At 37.1% G+C, this 22,463-nt stretch overlaps 1 protein-coding gene across 1 annotated transcript in view; it reads right to left on the reverse strand.

Moving 5' to 3' along the window:
• The window catches only part of LOC135468869 (hypoxia-inducible factor 1-alpha-like), a 70,625-nt gene extending 48,869 nt beyond the window's left edge, over positions 1-21,756 (reverse strand). The window contains 1 exon segment of the mRNA XM_064747329.1: positions 21,638-21,756. Coding sequence (XP_064603399.1) covers positions 21,638-21,666 — 29 coding nt within the window. The 5' untranslated portion in view covers positions 21,667-21,756.
• Between the last annotated feature and the right edge of the window lie 707 nt (positions 21,757-22,463).

Genomic DNA, 22,463 nt, shown 5'->3' on the forward strand with positions numbered 1-22,463 from the left:
TAGCTACCCCACCACAATTTCCCCTTCCCTCTATTCTATCAAAACACTGGGCGCCCTGTCTACTTACATGGTTTATGGTGACAGAATTAGGTAAGCAAGTCAGGCCAGGGCAGAAAGTCTACTCACAGGCCAATCACACTAGTTGTTAATAAAACGGAAAGATAATCACTAATTCAATGTGCACGGAATGGGGAGATGGGGGTGGGGGGGAGAGATGAAGATAGAGGGGAGGAGGTTCAGGCGGGATTGTCGAGAGGTACATGTAGGATAGACACTGGCCCTAAGATTTGGCCCTGAATATGGAAGTGGAGACTGAAATCATTAACACAACTTGCATGACTGATCTCTAAAATGAAGTAGAACTTGAAAGCTTTATATGTGGCTTTGCAAACTTGTCACAGATTATGTAACTAAGCATCTAAGTCAAAGATTTCACGTGAGGCTTTATACGTGCATGTGAGTTAGTGTATTCGTGTTTATGTATGTAGCTGGTGGCGACTGGGATAAACGGGCTACAATCTGCAAACACTTAACTACAACTGTAAAAACAATGTGACCTGGTTATTTCCCCTCTGTTGAAAATATGTAGCTCACTATCAGAGAGGCACTGCGCATCACACAGGCATGCCGTGCTGATGCAACCTGCCCTGGAAATGGCGTACGTTTCAATGATGCGCCGACCTAGATGACGCGATGATGACGAAACGATGATGCGGAAGCTGCCTGAGAGAGAAAACGTAGGCCACTCACCAATCTAGATGCCCTGTATGCTAAACATGGACTGACATTTTGCAGCCCGGCTAACATCTTCAGCATCTCTGTATTCCCACAGTCTGTTTTCAATATCGCTTTGAGCATTGCTGGTTGTAGATCTCAACTAATGACGTGGGTAAAAAGTGTACAAGGTAAATATCACACGGTGGCTAAAACTGGCTGATGTGCTGTCTGAACTCGCCATGGACAGAACGGGCAACGGGTGTGACATTTGGCAGGATTCTCATTACCTTCACCTGCGACTGACATAGTAACAAAAATACAACAATTTCACATGCCAAAAATAAAACAGCAGTATGTTGATAATTCCCTACGTTTATGTACAGAATGAAACTGATATTACATAAAAACAGCAAGGTCTTCAGAGTGTCCTTCACAGCCATTTATTTGACAAAACCATTAAAGGCTGTCATACATTGTGTTTGTATCTACACTACATGATTTCACTACAAAAAATAACCATGTGGATTTTTGTACATCCAGGACTACTTATACTGACAAGGTTCATCATGTGCACACTAATTAGTGCACTCTTCAACCTTTTCAACCACTAAAGCATTTTTTCAATGTAATTTATGCAAATGATGCTGAATAAACCTGTGCAAATTAGTTCTCTCAGAATGTTGCAAAATATTGGTGGCAGAGGCAGTTGAAAGAGTTGAAGAATGAGGGTCCTCAATTACATAACTCTTGTAGCAGACTCACACAATGCCAGTCAGGTTTATATATCTACCTGGAGTCAACCAAAGTGCCTGAAGTAAACCAAAAGCCTGAAGTAAACCAAGGGCCTTTGCCAGGAGTCTGACTTTCAGGAAACTCACGGTCAAACAAAAATATAGCCATGCTAGCCACCTGAACAAACCGTTCTTCCATACTGCTCCCATTGACATTCATGTACTTCATCATTTCTTTATGGCTGTTGGTCCCAATTCAAACAACTGACACACATGTAAACTCTACATACAGTAGTTATCCATGTAAACTCTATATACAGTAGTCACATGTAAACTCTATATACAGTAGTCACATGTAAACTCTATATACAGTAGTCACATGTAAACTCTATATACAGTAGTTATCCATGTACACAGCTCTTTTGTCACATCATCCAGCAGGCCCAACAGTCATGTGTCATAGTAGTTCTCTGCACGTTACATCCATTCACGCATTGAAATATAGAAATATTTATCAAACATTAAGAATCTATTGACTTGGGCAATAAAGTGAGCATATGATTTACATATCAGAAAACTACTGCCACAAATATACATGTATACTTACCTGAAATATCGACAAGGTGCAAACCGAGAGAGTTTGAAATAAAATTCTACTTTCCTGTGCAACCACGCAAAAGTTTTTCTAACCCGCTGAATACTTCATGAATCAGAACACATCCTCGACAAAGAGCCTACCTTAAGTTACCATGCTTCAAATGTCCAAAATTAAAGACATCAGCTTGCAACCAATACGAGTCTATCATCCTTCCAGATATATCTCCTGTGTGCTCTTTTCTCTTTCGGCAAAAAACTCAAAATGACATTTTCACCAAGAATATACACTATAGACGTATTTTTTGTTGAATGTATCTGAGGACAGGAGAATACGAGAACAAAATAAATATATGCACAAATACATAATTAGTTTTACTAGGATATCCTCTCCCTAATCCACTATTCCTATTGGCTGTACCACTGGGTAAACATTCTCCCATCCTCTTCATGTCCTGCCCTGGTTAGATCCAGGAATATTTCTTCTGTCTTTATATATTAAAAAAAAAGAGTCTAGCCTATACCCAGGGAATAGTTAATTTCACTTTTTCATTTATTCTGTATAAAAAAAAAAAACACTTTTCACGGATGCTGTAAGGCTTTAGAACTAACACTAACGATGTGCTAAAAAACCACAACAGTAACCATAAACAATTGGCTTCTATCTGACCCCACTCTCTTAGTCAAGCAAACTGTTATTCCTATATCTGAGAAGACAATCGGTTTTTCACATAAAAGCAATAACAACACACCGAAGCCTGCTTTTGTAGTAAATGTCACTTCCTGGTATATGATGCATCTGTTTTGTACATACCTCCAGTACAGTCCTTAAACATTTCACTTTTCATTTAATTTACTGACTCCATATCCATCAGAGTTCACTAACAGATTCAATACCACAAAAATGTGACTTTACAAAATATATAAATAGTATAAAAACACAAACATGCTGGTGTATATCAAAAAAATCTTGACAAAGATTAAATTATCATCACAGAAGTTATTCATGAGGACCAGAAAGGTTTCATATCAGGTAGATGTAGAAATGAAAATACTCGCCTAATTTACAACATCATATTTGAAACAATGAATAGTGGAATCCCAGGGATGCTTCGGACCATCGACTGAGAAGGTATTTGACTGCATATCACGGAGGTTTATTAAACAAGTTTCAAATGGAAACTATGTAGTTTGGTAATCACATTTAAAGATGGATAAAGGTTTTTTCAAACAAATATTTCAGGTTGTATTCTACAAAATGGAAATATATCCTCTCCATTCTGAATTAGTATGGGTTTTAGACAAAAGAGATTTGATTTCGCCGTACACTTTTCTGTTGTGCGCCAAGGTTCACTGGAGTATGATAAGCAACAATGAAGAAATAAGGGGTATAACCATAAATGGGACTGGGCATGAAATAGGTCAACATGCTGATAACACTCCCAACTGATTCTGGATAGATCCCAAAACACCTTAGTAGAAACACTACACTGTCTGTATTTATATTACAAATACTCAGGGCTAAAAATTTATATACAGAAAACAAGAGCAGCCTGGATATAGGCTCTTTGTCCAGGTGCAATCTGAAGCTATGCCAGGATGTACATTTAGACAGGGTGAATGAACTAAACGCATTAGGCATTCAGTTCTCAACTACAGATTTCAACATGATATGGAGAATTAACTATGTTGCAAGAATAGAGGAATTAAAAGTAGAAATACAAAAATGGAAATTAAGAAACCTCAAACTCCTTGGTAAAATAACGGTTATCAAATCTTTGGCACTTTCCAAAATGATTCATGTTTTCTTATCACTACCTTGCCCACCTTGTATTTTTTAAAAGAAATTAACAGTATAAGACTAACTTTAAAACTAACCTGGGGGAAACAGCTTGTTTTTGAAGAAAATAACTGGGACACAATTATGATGACACTCTACACTGGGGATAAGTTGAAGAGTGTTGGAGGTAGATACTTCAAAGATATAATAAAGACAATAAAAAAAAACCTTTTAGAATGAAAACATCGAAGCTTGGGTAGTTTTTAGCGAAAAAATCAAAAGAACGACACCAAGAAACACATTAGATGAAACACTTATACTTATTTATCCAGTGTGAAATTGTGTGAAAATGTTTTGGCCAAGAGCTGATAGGTGGTTAAAGCAGGAGTGCAACTTTACAAGCAAAAGCGACAATGCTACAGTCATTTTAGGCTTATTCAATGAAAAAACAATAATAAACACTTCACTTATACCAGCAAAAAAATGAAAAGACCATTACATACTGAAAATCTACCTAATAAAATAGCTGAATACTTAAGACTTGAAGAATATAATAATGTGGACGAAACCCGAATTGAAAACCAAATGGAGAAGCAGCTATCACGTATTTATAAAACAATTAAATGTATAAAAATGCAAGCGCAGGTGAGGGCGAAAGTGTGGCTGCATATAAATGTTAGTCTTTAATCTTCTGATTAATACACAAACAGGCCTGCACACTGTATCCCTAACTATTTATATGGTGTTAACAATTTCTCTGACTGTTTTTATTTCCATCTTTTCAGGTCTATGAATCATATATCATTCATTACTGTTATTTGTACAGGTATATCCACAGGAAATTCTTTGAATTATCACAGCTTTCTTTATGATTTCAGATAAGCCTGCAAACTTTATGTTACCAACCTATGCATAACTATTTAGATGATTTTACGAACCTCCCTAGTTGTTTTCATTTTCACCAGTTCAGGTTTATGAAATCTGTACAATTCATTATTGGCTATGAATCCATTTCACATACAGCTCACACATTTACCTGCACAATGTAAAACAAATGTCATATCCTAGAATATTATACCTAATTCCATGCACCTGTGTACATGTATCTGTACATATAAAAGATGCCATCATATTTATTACATTTTACTTTCAAAGAATCTGCATTTTTTTTAAAGAGGGCACATTTGCTGGCATCAGTGAGTACTTCTGGTGACTAAACTGGGTAATGGAGAATCAAAGAGAATTGGCGCCAACTATAACAACCCTCCGAGTTGTTATTTTTAACACATTTTTCACTTGGAAACTCTGCACTTGCATGTGGTTGAAAAAACAACGAAGTTATGTCAAATGCAGACGGAACTGCGTTATCAGTGCAATCTGAACCTGGTGTTTATGTAATAAGGAAGGTGCCTGGTCCTACCCATAGTTGACTAGGTGCATGTACATTTCACCCCTTGTGCTAGTACACCACCACGTGGATGAGGTAACACCCTGACAGTGACAGGAGCTAGATGTAATATACCCACCACAATCACCCTCATACACAGCCAGTCAATGTGTACATTTACAAGTACCTCACTGTGCTATATAACCAATGGTGTGTAGGAGATGGGTGTACAACAAGGAAGAGCTTGATGTCTGGCATTCAAGTGAACAAAGACACAAAAAGACCCTTGTAATACAACACCTGGTTGTGCAGTCTTGTACTCAAACAACCTCGAAATTATATGCCTACTGCATATCATACAGATGCTCTGATATACTTTGGAATGATCATCTCTTTATATCCGCTTACTGACTCAATGAATGATTGCCCTATAGTACATGCATATTAGTTATTAATGAAAAATTTATCCCATTCATGCGATGCATTCTACAGAATCAAATCTAAGTGTTTTGGATGGTAGTTATCAGATCGCATCTAGTTAATTACTATCTGCAAGTACATGTGAACTAGACTTCATGTCACTACTTTCTACATATGGTCGTAACACTTTCCTTATGCCCACCCCCCACGTTCTACTGTGACCCTTCCCAATATGATCTATAGTAATGACTGCTCGAGATTCAGGTGTCTTACAAAGGATACGCTGGAAGATCCTAGATCATTTACCGTAAAGCTTTGGGGGTATATAAAGACTCAAAATTGGATAAAAATGTATGTTTAAGGCATACTCTAATTCTTCACCCTTTTTTGCATAAGAAAGACCAAATTTCAGGGCAATTTAGTCACATTTTTAGAATAGTGAGACAAAACATGTACATTCATAGGATTGGTCACATTCAGGAATTCACAAAAACTATAATTTTATCAGTCAACACAGAATAATGCCTTCAGAATTTGCTTGACTAAAAGTCTTGCAAACGCGCACAAGGGGAAGGTCTGTCAGCAACCTGCGGATGGTCTTGGGTTTCTCCCAGGCTCTGCCCGTTTTCCTCCCACCATCAAAAGTATCCACTAAACATTACTCTTACATAAAAACAATTACATGTGCAAATCTCTGCAAATTACTGGTACAATTTCTCACCATTACCTGACTTTGAAACTATACGCTATATACATGAATCTAAATCAGAATTTCGATCTTGAATTTATTGATTGCTGAAAAACATGGTTTCCTTAGAGCTTTCAGAAAGATCTTTTCATGACTTTCTACATGACCAAGTTCAAGTACATCCACTATTTACTTGTTGACATAGTAGTGGTACCAATGGAAACATGGAAACTTTCAATACACAGGTAAAAATCATGCCTCGTTAACAACAAAAATATGACCTGGATACAGTTTTGATTTCCATGTCAACTGCTGCATGTACACTGTATATATAGAGCAATAGTCTGAAGTCTTGTGATGAAATCAAACATGAACCTCAAAAATAAACAGATAAAATCGCATGAGAAGACATGAAGAATCCCTTAATGAAGGATTAAAAGTGTCTTCCTATACATGAACACACACAGATACGTGCTTCTCAGTGCTTTCATTCCTTTAAATCAGCGAAGTAAAATTAATTGCAAAACTGGTTCCCATTCTTTAACGTACACATGCAGGAACCGAAATTTGGGATCAAAGAAAGAGTTCAAAGCCATTCTCTTCATGTGTTAATAGATTCTTCATAATAATGCAGTAAACTTTATAATAACTCAGCACACCTTGATAATAACTCAGCACACATTCATAATAACTCAGCACACATTCATAATAACTTAGCACAGCGCCATAATAACTCAGCACACCTTCATACTAACACAGCACATCTTCATAATAACTAAGCATACTGTCATAGTAACTCAACCCACATTCATAATAACTTAGCACAGCGCCATAATAACTCAGCACACCTTCATACTAACACAGCACATCTTCATAATAACTCAGCACACTGTCATAGTAACTCAACCCACATTCATAATAACTTAGCACAGCGCCATAATAACTCAGCACACCTTCATACTAACACAGCACATCTTCATAATAACTCAACACACTGTCATAGTAACTCAGCCCACATTCATATTAACTTAGCATAGCATCATAATAACTCAGCAAACCTTGATAATCACTCAGCACACATTCATAATAACTTAGCACAGTGCCATAATAACTCAGCACACCTTCATACTAACACAGCACATCTTCATAATAACTCAGCACACTGTCATAGTAACTCAACCCACATTCATAATAACTTAGCACAGCACCATAATAACTCAGCACACCTTTATACTAACACAGCACATCTTCATAATAACTCAGCACACTGTCATAGTAACTCAACCCACATTCATAATAACTTAGCATAGCATCATAATAACTCAGCACACCTTGGTAATAACACAGCACACCTTGATAATAACACAGCACACAAAGTAAATTTACATCTCTAAGGTTCTGGGGAGAAATGACACCAGGTTTCCCCATGGTGTCATTGTTTCCTCCCCAACCAGCCTTCATACTAAGAGGAGGATAATACCGTTGATAATCCTATATCAGAGGTACAGGTAAGGTCATGGATCAGGTCAAGGTGCCTGGGCTGGCCTGACCCTCACAACATGTGGGTCAACTACCCACCTCACTTCTGGTAAGGCACCAAGAGTGGAGCACAGGGCTAAATATAACCTCTTCAGAACCCACAACTGGACTGTTTTAGGCACCTACAGCATTCTAGTCATACAGACCTAGGCCTGAGAAGTGTGGGGTGGTAGAGGGCAATTGTACTGCAAGAACACTTCTTAGTACTGCCTGTACAGTATTACACATAAATGTACATGTATACATTTAACTATGATATTAGCAATGATTTTACTTGTAATATATACATCTTTATATATGTACATGTAGTTGCAGTACATCTCTCTGAATACAGTGGTATACTGACACATGTAAGTGTCATTAAGGGTACCATAACTGCTACTGGAAGTAGATTCTATCCCCTAGACGCTGATTCACCAAATAAAAAGTTGCAGACAACATCCATCTGTTTACATGTATGTGTACATACATACATGTGTATGATATAACAACAGTAGAGTTATAGTTCAGTGATTATCTATGTATATAATTTATTTAACTGATTGGGATTTAATTTGTAAATTTATTTATTTATTTGATTAGTGTTTGACACCGTGCTAGAGAATTTTTCCCTTTAACGTACGACGGCAGTCAGGTAAACATCGCTGGACAAAAGCACTACTCTTCAGGCACCTGACCAACTTATTTTTTACACCTCTGAAGTGGCCTATTTTCAACACAATAACAAAATTTACCATGTCAAGTGAAATAGTTCACAAGTTATAAAACCCCTACAGCTGCTCACCAGTACTGATTTATTTTAGACCTACATATTTTTAGTGCCTATATTTACAGTTACATTATTTTACTTTTATCTTATTTCCTTTCACGCTCCATGTGCTTTGTCTGTAAAACCTCTGCCAAATCTTCACACCCAATAGAGTAGATAATGACCCTACCCCACCTATGCTGGGGAGGTGAGACTGTGCTCACTGTAAGTCTTAGCAACCCTGATAGTGTGATAGTGATGTAATGCAGCAGATAACTGTAGTATTACATCAGCCTGGCCCAGTTCTCAGGAAGGGCTAAAACAGGCTCAGACCTACATGTTCAGCTATCTATAGAGGTGTACAAGACTAACAGCACATAGCGCTCAGGATCAGCACAAAGTTTTCTGTGTCAAAGACGTTTGGCCAAAACACAGAGGAAACGGTGCCAAAGTCCAGGCTATGGGCGCTGCTGGACAAATTAACCTATATACATCTGACATATTCGACCCCCTACCCCTCACCTCATTTCTCCTGATAATGCTCACCTCAGTTCATGTATATCAAGTGAGCTTCTACAACACTTACATGTACTCCATTATGTCCCACACTATTACACCTCTGCCACAATTGTTCCCCACAAACTTTCCACCCTTTTGTTACTGAGCAAACTCTCAAAAGTTTCAATGAAGAAATTTATTTATTTGATTGGTGGTGTATGCAGTACATGGTATCAGTTCTTGAGTACATATGTTCTTGAGTCTGGCAATGCAACATACAAACAAAAAAACTGTGTCTGCAGATCTGACCACAGCTTCACATCCATTGTCAACCAGAGCGTTATACATGTATGCATCTATCCAAATGATCACAATGATGTATCAAACAACAGGGGATGTAAACTCAGTACAGATCATACCTCAGTGGCTACAAAAATACAACACTCTGGTCCCAGAGTGTCTGATTCGCTATTTTAAGAAACAATAAATAGTTTGTTTGAACTTAAAAAGAGAAGAAAATATAAAAATGATGCCAAAATCAGACGCAAAACTTATCTGCAAATATGGCCTTTAATATTGTTTGGGATTTCTTTCTTTCAGGAAAAGAGGGGTTTTTTTGGTGGGTACATTGGGTATGGTGGGTATCTGGAACCACCTATTGGTATTTATCGCCGTTGCATAATAATATTCTAAATCAAGAGTTATGGTAATATTTATGAATATACTAAAAAACATAAATATGATCAAAATCCTGATTGAAACACAGTTCTTAACAGCTGAAAAGACCAAATTCTAGAGCAAATATATTTATTAAACATGTCATACATCATCATTTAAAACATTATTGCAAGAAGACTATATGTACCAAAAGGTGGTCGCACATGCTCGCCATACAAAATTAATTTTCAGGTGTTTTTTTTCTATTCCAAAAACAAATCGAAAAAAATATTGAAAGTCACATTTACGACTAAATTTCCGCACTTTTTCATGTGAACTTTGTCATTTTTACGTTTCTCCACCTTTAACGGACTCCCTTTCAACCCCTGCACCCAAGCCACTCATTCTCATGGTAACATTCATTCGACATAAAGTCCACTAAACTTTCCACAATTCCTCAAAATCTAAATGTCAAACAGAGCTGATGCAACTGCTGTTTTTGAAGGTCTGGACATAGCGCATATTATATAGGGCCCTCGCTTTTTTCACAATTTCCACTTGAAGTCTCAATAGCAAATCAGACTGTGAGGCTCCTCATGGTAAAAGTGCACTTAAAGACATGATTTTTAAAACAGAAGCCCCAAAACCATGCCTTATCACACAGTTCCTGTTCTGACAACAGCATGGTTATGGCCATCAGACAGTGTGTCAGTGCTGTGTCAATTGGCTGTGTGAGAGATGGTGCTACACAGTCATCCCATTATGTTTCTTAGGTAATGCGACTCTAGGAGTGGGTCCGTGGATCAGACTTCTTTCAATCACTCGAACATGCTAGGTCCTGGTCCAATTCCCATATTAAGGAATTTTCAGATTCTTTCATCCTCACTCTTCATAGAGGGTTCATGACAATAAGCAGTCAAAAGTGATCGTGCAGCAGTCTGTGCTGTCTCACATTCATTAAACACCACTTTTTACCAATATGGTGTCACTGTGTACATATATGTAAGATTTATTTATTTATTTATTTGATTGGTGTTTTACGCCGTACTCAAGAATATTTCACTTATACAACGGTGGCCAGCATTATGATGGGAGGAAACCAGGCAGAGCCTGGTGGGAACCCACGACCATTCACATGTTGCTGTAAGATCTTCCCACTTACGGCTGGAGAGGAAGCCAGCATGAGCAGGGCTTGAACTCACAGAGACCACACTGGTGGGAGGATCCTCGGTCATAACGCTGCCCATACATGTAAGAACCTCCTGAGGAAGATCATCAGTAGTTTATCAAAGGGCGGTGGTTTACATCAGGCACTCTTGTTTCCTCGACCCATAATTCTGAACGCCATCATATAAGTTACCAATTCTTGAGTATACTTGTAGTGTTAATTGACAATCAAATCATCAATAAATAATGATGATTTCAGCTTATACATGAACTCTTCTATGGAACACAAGAACCTTTCACCTACATACAGGTACATACAGATGTTTTCTCGCCCTTCATTCTTTCATAGATGTCTGTCAACATTCACATCAAAGACAGCCCATGTTAATGTATACATATATCTGGCATGTGCGTGTATTTTGCCCCTCGTGTCTATAGATTGCTATTCTCTTTTTTTTACACATGTCATCTATCAAAACAATTAACAGATTGTGCATGTGTAGCCTAGCAGTAAGTGAAATGAAGAGAAAACAGAGAGAGAGATAACTCATGCATGTACATGAATGTATAAAACTAGGCATATATATATATATATATATATATATATATATATATATATATATATATATGCACCGGTTTCATGGCGCTACACATGAAGCTGCTGAATCTGCTACAGTACATTTTAACGGTTGCATGCTTCAAATTTCAGCTGATTTCACTGTGAACTCCATTACCACGCTCTTTATCTTAACTCTGCAGACAGAATGTACATGTATGTTAATGCATGAAAACTAGAAATGTTTTATGCACCATCCGTGCTGCATGTATAGTTTAGACGACATTCCAGTTGCACACCTATCCATTGGGCCAATGACATTTGATTCTTTGTTTTCCGTCAGAATAATTTGCTAAATCATTCCAGACGGCAGAGCAGTTTTTATTTATCACTATGACTATGTCAAATATAAAGGGAAGAACAATGTTTATTTTTCATTATCACTATTTTGTTCGTAGTTTATGAAGATGTCACCTTTATGAAAATTTCCCGGCAAAATATGAAATAATGAGCTTGGATGCTGATGTGCAGGTGGGTGAATGAGGAAACAAGGAATCAAACGTAATTAACCTTTTGTTTTTCTTGTTTTCTTCAGTTAAAACTCATTCGTTTTGTTTGGCTTTTCAAAAAAACTAGTAATGAAACTGTGAGCACTGTTTTCCACCTAAAGTTTAGCTTTTTTCAAGTAACACATTTTGCATGATTGTGATTGATTTTTCCACCTTATGGGGCCACTTTTAACGAGTTTTTTTTTTGTGTGAAGTCCTTAGTCTCATTAACTTTACATTAAAGCCTTAATGCAATTCTGAAAGTACATTTCTAGACACCAAACTCTGGGTGAAATTCAGTATGCATGTATCTCTGTAGTGGAGACAAGCTTTCAGAGCCAGTGATGGTCTGTGAACATGATGCTGTGTAATCAGATGAGAAGTCATCACATAATATTTCTTTACCAACCCACTTCATGGGGCTGCACATCCTACACTGTCCTATACCCTTAGGATATAGCTAACAACAGCATTGTTCAACTCTACCTAACAACCAACCGTCAGCAGCAATCTGGTCTCCACCAACCGGAACCTGTTCTTGTTTGATTAGCCATGGTTCATCTCACACCACACATTTACATGTATACACGTTTATGATATAGTACATAAATAGTATGTCAACAGACTTAATTGATGTGTTTTCATTTCCACTTCACAAGCGAGCCTTGAGGGTCAGACAATGTCAACTTACAAATGGATCAAGGTTATGGTGTCTATTCATTAGCAGTTTTGTGCAATTTGATAGCATTACAGATGTAGGTGAGGTCAAGATAATTTCTAGAAAAGTTAAGTGGATAAATTTTTGTGAATCAAGTTCCTGACCTATGCCCGAGCCAATTTTGGTTTTATTTGGCCCCAGGATAAAAAAGTGAGGTTTTATGGTTCAACTATTTTATCACTGATAATATCCAGCTAACACACAAGCCCATACATGTTCTTTCTCCTACCAGACGTTCGCAATACATGAATGGCTGGCAGAGTTACTCCCCTTGCTGCTAACAGTTCCTGAATAATAGCATTACCAGGTAATTGTTAAAGGAAGTTTAAAATAATCATTATTTTATTGCTTTCTATAAACATTTGGATATTTAAAATGATAAAGAAACTTTTCAACAATTTACTTCAATTAATATCATTTCTTCCATAATTCCAGCAAACAAAACATTAGATAATATCACCATCTACATTGAAGTAAAATCTGGTCAATATCACAACCAAATTTTCCAAACCTGAAAGCGTGGCCATAACAACAAAAGTTTGTGCTGATGGTCAAACTATACAGATTTATCCTAATTTAGACTTTTACTTGAAGAAACTCTTATACTAAAGCCTAATAAAATGTGTCATAACTGTATAGTTTGAAGAGATGGTGACTTGTTTTAACAGGCTCCTTTTTTGATGGCAGAGCAGTTGGTTAGCCAACAATGTGAACAAGGATGTCCAAATAGCCCATTATGATTGACTTATTCATTAACTAATGATTAACGAGATGTTGGAAGATTTTCCACTTATACATACTGTATGATGATAGTCAGATTTATGGTTTGATAAGGAAGAGGGTGACAGGTACCTGACAAACCTTGTTACTTACAGCCACAGCCTTGACTAAAACATGCAGCCTTTGCTTAAGGGCTGCACCAAGCCAGTGACGCCATTTTTGTACGAGATGTGTGAACAGACTTTTACATGTTAAAAGTGTAAAAAAATGGAAATACAAATAGCACAGCTTTTTGTTTTCACTTGTCCAATTTGATCATGTAGCTGGATGGCTACCTAACACTATGTGGTAGAAATTTTTCTTTTTTGTCTTTTTTTTTCAAATAAAAATAAATAATAATAAAACTAAGACACAGTACTAGTATACGCAAAACCAAATGATGTACATACGGAAAAATTGACAATGCCATAGCGTAATATGATGTGTAATACATGCGTATAAGAGTAAGAGTTCTGTGTATCATCACATCTTCTACATGGAGCTCTCAACACACGTGACAAAAGAACTGAGAAACCCAAACAGCCAGGGTCCATGGGTAGCAGGCCCCTGACAAATTTCTGGTGGGGAGTCTGGAGGTTATGAAGCCCCCAGGAGAAAAGGGTTTTGCGGAAGCTTTTTTTGGCTAGATTAAAAATATTTCTGCTATGCTATGCACGATGAAACATCATACAACCTTATTATGAAATATTTTTGTGAGATTTAATACACTGACTGTGACAGCGTGACTTCTAACTAAAAACGGGAGAGCTGACAGGTAAGTACATTTGTATCTTTAACTGTTCATAAGAGAAATTTCAAGAAATATAGGCATAAACTGCACAAAAAGGTAATTATCATTCATACAAATATAAAACACAATACATGTTCACAAGGCAGGTATGAGGAACCCATTCAATCTAAATGTTTTCAGCCAAAATGACCACAAAATAATTACCACAGTCATAGACTGCACTTATTTAAAAACAATCTCTATCAACCTATCCCTACATGTATGTACTTTGAAGGGGGTGTAATTTTAATCGCATGAAATTTGTGCTAATTATAAAGCTGGAAGTGGCTGAGAAAATCACAGCGGGGTAATACAGGGTGGGGACATCAAAAGTTACTGTTAGTTATTATAATATATCCAGTTATTCATTATGCTCATTTGAAAAGGCAAAATAACCACATACTTAAAGCCACAGGTAATCAGCTGTAACACTCCTCTGACTTTGTACACTGAACTCCATTACCATGATTACTGACAACACAAGTGAACAGCATTCAGTACTGGCATCACCATGATTTCACTGTTTTATTGGCATTGCCGAATAGGATTCACTGCATACATGTACATGTAAAGGTACCATAAAACAAAAGTAATGGTTTTAGAAAAAATGAAGATTTGCCCCCCAAAAAATGAAGAAACTAATTTTTTATTTTGGAGGCATATTTTAAATATCTTCGTAACCTTTCTGTTTTATTCATATTTACTGCCATCGGTTGAGATTTATTGGAAACACCGTCACCCATGAACATACGGGAAATACAAAATTAGCCTGCCCTCCCTATTTTAAAAAATCAGGACAAAAAATGAGGAAATATGTGAAATGTGAAACATATAAGATTTCATTTAGACCAAGGTAATTTAAACATGGGGGAGGAGAAAATACAACTAATAATCATTTATATGTCAGAAAAATGAACATTAGAATGACACGAGGTAATTTTGTAATGACCTGAGCTCAAATGAGATCATTTTTATTTTGAGTTTGAGAAATGAACCAAACATTTTGTCGCCAGCCAACCAGCACAAACATTCTGTTCCCTCCTCATTTGCTCTGCACCCTGGACATTCACTAGTACCCAAGAATGTGTATTCAGTTTGTGCCTTCCATATCCATTCTGTTATGACAACAAATTTCGACACTACTTACAGCTGCTGGTTACTAAAGCTTATCAGCCCTTCCTCTCTCCCCCACCACTAAGGGGCAGGTTGGACATTCATGGCCTTCTAGAGGGGTAGGGCACATTTTGAGAGGAGTCTGAAAAGAGTGCCCTTAAAAGTCAGTATTCACATTTAAAAATGCCCCTTTTGGAAAAATGACACCCTGCCCCTTTTCGTTTGTAGTTAGGGGTCTGACTACAAATTCCATCCTGCACACTGCAGCATATATTTATTCTGTATACTACTATCCACCATGTACCCAATACAATATACAATGTACATTCCCTATTTCGTGCCTGTTGTACCTTTCTGTGCATATGTGTACATGCTATGTACAATACACACATACTTTTTCTCAAGCTTTATGACTGTCACGGCAAAATGCCATAAAAATTATTTTGTCATGCGTCACTATGATTGCTCTGACTGGAAACATGCCTGATTAACAAAACTACAATTCAAAGCTCAGTTTAAAATCATCTTCAAAATCATACCTCTCAGAATTGCATTATGTAAGGTGTTTTTAAAAAGGTGCAGTCTATGACTGTGGTAATTATTTTGTGGTCATTTTGGCTGAAAACATTTAGATTGAATGGGTTCCTCATAAAATAAAATAAATTTAAAATAAATTATAGTCATCATGCTTTGATATAGTATGCACACTGCTTGAAAATTTTAGATTCCCATTTTTTATAATCCAAAGAATTTATACTGTTTCAGAATAGAACACAATTATCTAGCTGTATGCACACTAGAGTATATCAGATCTGATCATTTCAGTAGTTCTATATACTGGAAATCTTCAACCATTTTAATAACCAAAGCACTTTTTCCAGTGGAATTTAAGCATATATTTGTTATGAAAATGATGCAAAAATGATTTAACCATTTAAATTATTTCTGTACACCCCACAGAGTGATGTTTCAAAATAATGGTTCAGGGGTGGTTGAAAATGTTGAAGAATAAGGGTAATATGGAATATGAATAAGGTCATTATTAAACATAGGTGAGCACTATATGTATACTGTAATTATTATGACTATACAATACACTAGCTGGAATGGATAAGTCACAGCCCCTCAAATTGCTTAACTAAAGTTGTATTCACTATGGGTAACAAAGTGTCTTCAACACAGGTACGCTGAAATACATAATAATACATATATAATCCACAAGAAATTTCATAAATGTACAGGTGTTGGGTGTTCCCTATAACTACTTGACCAGCAGGTTAAATCTGACATGCTATTCTACATGTATTATTCCATAACAACGTACAAAAAAAATTATAAATGCAGTGGTGTGTACACACCATGTGTATATATACCTCAAACTAGTGTATACAGAATCAACGCTGATTGGCTGACAATGGGGAAAGCATTTTCTGGGGTAAATCCTAGAGCCCTATTGACTTAATGTACACTACTTTCAAAAATTCAGCTTAGCATATATATAGGCTCTAACTAGTCTTTCCTAGTATATCCCCAACAAGCCATCCAGCTGCGATTCTGCATCCCTTTATATGTGACAAAAAGCCATGTATGCTTTTATCGTGTCTATTATACAGTGTTCACAACAACATACAATATATTCAGCTTGTATATCGTGATAGTAATACATGCTATGTATATCAGATAGGTACAGATGTCATTTGGAAAGTGGATTAAGTAACAGTATTATCGTTAATAGGGATTACACTTTCTGAATATAGCACAGAATTTAGTGGCTGCGACCACTGCGGGTTTCGAACCAGCAACCTCAGAGTCAGGCACCAAATCGCCAGCAATACATGTCAACCATCTAGACCACTCGACCAACAGGCCTTCCACAAAAATAGAAGGCAGTTGACCGGTAGACTTTACAGCGAACATGTATTACCCCTCTGATGGTCACAAACGACGCCACTCCTTTTAGGTGAATATATCAGATATGTGTAGATGTCATTTGGAAAGTGGATTAAGTAACAGTATCATCGTTAATAGGGATTACACTTTCTGAATTTCGCTGTAAAGTCTACCGGTCAACTACCTTCTATTTTTGTGGAAGGCCTGTTGGTCGAGTGGTCTAGATGGTTGACATGTATTGCTGGCGATTTGGTGCCTGACTCTGAGGTCGCTGGTTCGAAACCCGCAGTGGTCTCAGCCAAATTTCAGCACTAGAATCTGTGCTATATTCAGAAAGTGTAATCCATATTAACGATAATACTGATGCTATGTATATGTCTAGTCATCCTATTCTTGGCTTTAGTTTTAAATGTACACAAGCTTTATCACCTTTGTGTAGCGCTGTACAATGATGCCTCAAGTATACAAACTGGAGGAAATCTTAGAAATGAGCAGCCACTGAAGGTGAATGGTCTTTCTTCAGGAAATAAACAGATGTACAGCCTATGTATTTAAAGTTATAAAGTTATCGATGCTGACTGGCAGAGATTGGAGTTGCCCGTGTTAACTCTGCAACTTTGGGCACACTAAAACCTGCTATACCTAAAATTCAGCCTAGACTTGCCTATCTCTAATATCAACCAGTCAGAAATGATTCTGTATCCTTTTAAGTACATGTAAGGACAATTACACATCCTGGATACATGTCACACTATCAAGGTCATGGAGTGCAGATGACCTAATACTATACCACACACCACATAGTGCAAACAATTATCCCACTTCTTAACAAGACACCTGAACTAATCAGAATAATTATGACATTTAAAAAGTTCATGAAGTTGTCACCTTTACTCTTCTGATCCTCATTCTAATTCAAACTAACCACTTGAATTCCTGAGTTTTTAAACTCAGTTTGATAGCCTTGTCGCCTGAGTGTGGTGTATGGATTACATTCCAAACATGGATGGTAATGTAGCTGTTTCTTTGATGATGATTCAAATTTTCAGTCTTTAAAAGGGAAAGAAAGAAAATCGCATTCCAAAAGTTAAGACTGAATTCATGTTATTGTTCAATTAATGCATGCTCCCAGAGGCGCCTGTTCAACAAAACAGCCACTCCTTGTCTTAAGTGCAACCAACATACATGTATATATATTTGTTCTACTGTCGGACTCTCTGGGAAGAACTAGAGTTTTTACACTGTAAATGTACACTAAGAAAACACAGATAAGCGTTAATACTGCATATGACAACACATTGAGAATGAATACATATGCCTGACTATAGTATAATACTAAGGTGAACTATAAAATCTGCTCCACTGAGCACTATCACAGCTGTAAAAGCAGGTCCTCAAGGCCACTGTTCAAAACACTAGGATAAATTCTTGCAATAATTAATGCTACCATTTTTTTTTATGTCTCTTCACCACCTTTTTTTCTTTAATTAGGGTTTAACGTTGTAATTAAGAACATCTAACTTCCACAATAAGCAGAAAAGCAGACTAAGATAAGCTAAACCCAAAGCATCTGTACATGTACATGCATGCCTACAATCTCCACGTTCTCTTTGATCAAATCTGTTACTTACACTTACTTTGAACAGTCTTTTTGAAACATGTGTACATTAGAATACAAATTCTGTTTAAAAGTTTTAGTCTTCATTGTATGGCACCAATGTATCCAGTGGACGCATTCATTTGTTCTTCTCATTTATCTTGGTATATTCTTTCAAGATGTGTTCTCTGAAAACATTTATATAAAAGAAAGAAACATGTCATAAAAATGGAGTATTAGTATGTAAAAAAAATAAATACAAAAACCATTCCATACAAAGAATATTTCAAAAGAGTGAACTCAGGATTAGACAGATTTATCCTGATGAAGATCACAATCAAGGACCAGCAAAACACCAGTTGATTGGCAAGACTGTGACAAAGGAAATATAACTCAGTACAAAATATTGCTTGAATTGCTTTGTATGAACACAAATTATTGCTACTAAACGCTTTACATACAGGTAAAGTCATTACCCCCAATGGTCATTAGCGTGATCGTTGACTTCCTTATGGAAGGCACCGCCGGATGTACTCAAAAGCCTCTCAGATAGGATTTCACATGAAGACTCTGCAAAATCCAATGTCATTGCTACCGGAGGTGCATTAATGTACTTTACAGTGTAGTACTATAATGTCATATACAATAGCAAACAATACACTAGCAAAATCAGATACGAAACCTTTCTTGACGAAAGTCTGTTCAACTATATGTCGAATTAGAGGATCAGCTGACTGCGTTTTAAGTTGTGTTTTAAGTAGGGTCAAAATAATAGACTGATTGTGGTCCACAAATGTGATGACCCTTTTAACACTTTTTACATATAATATGCATCTTAACTTTAAGATAAGATGACTAGATCATAAAGGGTCCCATATGACAAAGGCCAATTAATATTATTTGGCCAATATTATTATCTTACTATTTGATTTATAGTGACAACATACCACTGACACAAGCATAAACAATTTCCTATCACCAAGCAAAGGTCAACTAAGTATTACTGCAGTCAATGAACTTGGCTTGATACTAGCTGTACCCACATAAGGAAGATTTCCACACTGATTCATAAAAACAAGCACATTCTCAAGATACATTTACATAAGCAGTTTACATGTGTTTGTTAGTAAGGGTAATATAAATGTTCCTTGCTGTAAAATGAAAGCTAGTACATTTGTGAAGATTACTATTTGAAAGTCTGGCAGCTTTGTTGCTTGCGTCAAACTTGTTCTACTTGACAACGCCATTGTATTCTGGAAACTTATGCAAGGCCACTTTCCTTACATGCAGATGCTCATGCAGTCATCAAACTGTAGATCAATTAAACTTAACGTTGAGGTTTATTTTCAACAATTTCTTATATTTACTTTTGCCGCAATATTTAATCACTAAACTCTGATCAAGTGTTGACTTTTCTATCTTTAAAATCGTGGTGTCCACTCACGAAACATCAGGTGCATCCAAAATCCGGATTGTATTTAAGGCCACAGTCAAAAACAAGAATAATCAGATAAATGCACATAGGATATCAGCAAGCGTTGATTGAAACCTTTTCTTACTCAACTAATTGGGCAAATTGTTCTTTCTACTCTATCTCCATAATGAGTGTGAAACCATCCATAAACTTATCATTCAACTTTTAAGACTGGCTGAGTGGTTCTGCCTTGTTTATAGGTTGATTTCCATATCTTTATGCATGCAGTTCTGAAAATTTTAGTAGACCCAACTAGCCTTGACTCCACAAAGCTAGTTTGCCAAACAAGAAGAAAATGTTTCTGTGTATTTCAATAACATTTCAACTTGCTAATGCATTTATTCTAGCAGAGGTGGTATTAGAGGTTCAATTCTCTTCAACACCAGAAATGGACGTGTGTTGTTGTTTTAGAGTGGATTTAACAGCCAATTTCAGAATGCAGAATGAACCCACTAGATTTTTATTTATTTATTTGATTGGTGTTTTACGCCCAACTCAAGAATATTTCAGTCATAAGACAGCAACCAGCATTATGGTGGAAAGAAGCCAGGCAGGGCACAGGGGAAACCCATGACCATCCTTAGGTTGCTGGTAGACCATCCTATGTATGTCCGGGAGAGGGAGGCAGCATGAGCTGGACTTGAACTCACAGCAAACGCCTTGGTGAGAGGCTTGTGGGTTACTAGCACCCTAACCAACTGCGGCCCCCACTGGATTTTGAATTCAATGTCCAAATTTTGAGGAAGGTAATTATCAAATTGTTAATAATACACCTCGACGTTTAATTTAATTGAATTACTCAAAGTCATACTGGCTCATTTCAAAACTGCTCACAAAATCTACCTTCGTCGCCTCCCGATATGAGACATGATAAGTGCAGTTCGTAAATTGAATAGCTACACCTTTTATAGCCAAAAATGAAAGCTGAGGTAGATCATCCTGACAACGTTGTTGTTGTTTGAAATGACCGGATTCAGGCCGGAAGGTGCAAACGTGTCAAGAATAAGTGCTTAATTTGGCCGATTATGAGTTTTACACATACTCATTTCATAGGCAGACACTGAAATCAGCTGTTACAAAATTCAACGATCACAAAATGACAACTGCACACCCCAAGAGTCCAAACTTTTGACATCCACCACGCTGGTCAAACATGGCAGCTTCGTTTGACAAGTGCTACAAACACTACACGACAGTACAACTTCGACAGTTTCGATTCTCCCTCTTCAATACATACAGGCAAACAGTTGACAACAAGGCACTTACCTTCGCTTTTCTTTCGGACCGTTTTTCATAGTCGTTCTTGTTCAATCTTCAAAGTAATTCCTGAAAGTTTGTTGATCACTCAAATCGTTGTTTGTCTCGTTCGGAAATGACCCGAGAACTTTGACCCAATTTCCGCAGATGTGACGTCATCGTGGGAGCCGTCCGTAATCGTAAACCGCTGGTACGGCGACGGTGTGTCCGTATCATTGTTAATTGGCGTATTGTTTACATGTATATTAAAGAATGCAATTTTACCAACCCGAGTTGTACTCAATTCCAATCACTATAAAAAGTGACACATAATGTCAGCAAGGACAGTCAGCTGTTTTATTTCACCGATTTTTCGGATGTTGTACTCACCACAATTAATCGTGTGAACTATAATTTCAGCCGGGAAATCCAGGTGCGCACAGCGGCCTATACCCTGTACGTATTGTCTTGTAGGCCTATACATGAGTAATAGATATTTATTTATATGATTTGTATTTTACGCCGTACTCAAGAATATTTCATTAAAACAACGACAGCCAGCATTGTTGTGGTGTAACAAATAGGCAAAGAGTCACGCTTCTGCGTTTTTTTGTTTTTTTTTTGTTTTTTTTTTTAGTTGTTGTTCCACTGAAGTAAATCATGTTGAACACACCGGCCACACTTGACACCCCAGGCATGCAGTCACACTATAGTGAAACCGGTCCAACTAATTACGTTTCCTTGCCCTAGTTTCTGAGTACCATGTTCGAAGTCTTTGGTATTACCCGACCAGGGTTTGGTCTCGGCTTCTCCCGACTTCGAGGCGGACGTTGTAACCACTTTGGGCCACCGAATT

The sequence above is a fragment of the Liolophura sinensis genome, chromosome 6 (assembly GCF_032854445.1).
Source record: "Liolophura sinensis isolate JHLJ2023 chromosome 6, CUHK_Ljap_v2, whole genome shotgun sequence".
Classification (NCBI taxonomy): domain Eukaryota; kingdom Metazoa; phylum Mollusca; class Polyplacophora; order Chitonida; family Chitonidae; genus Liolophura; species Liolophura sinensis.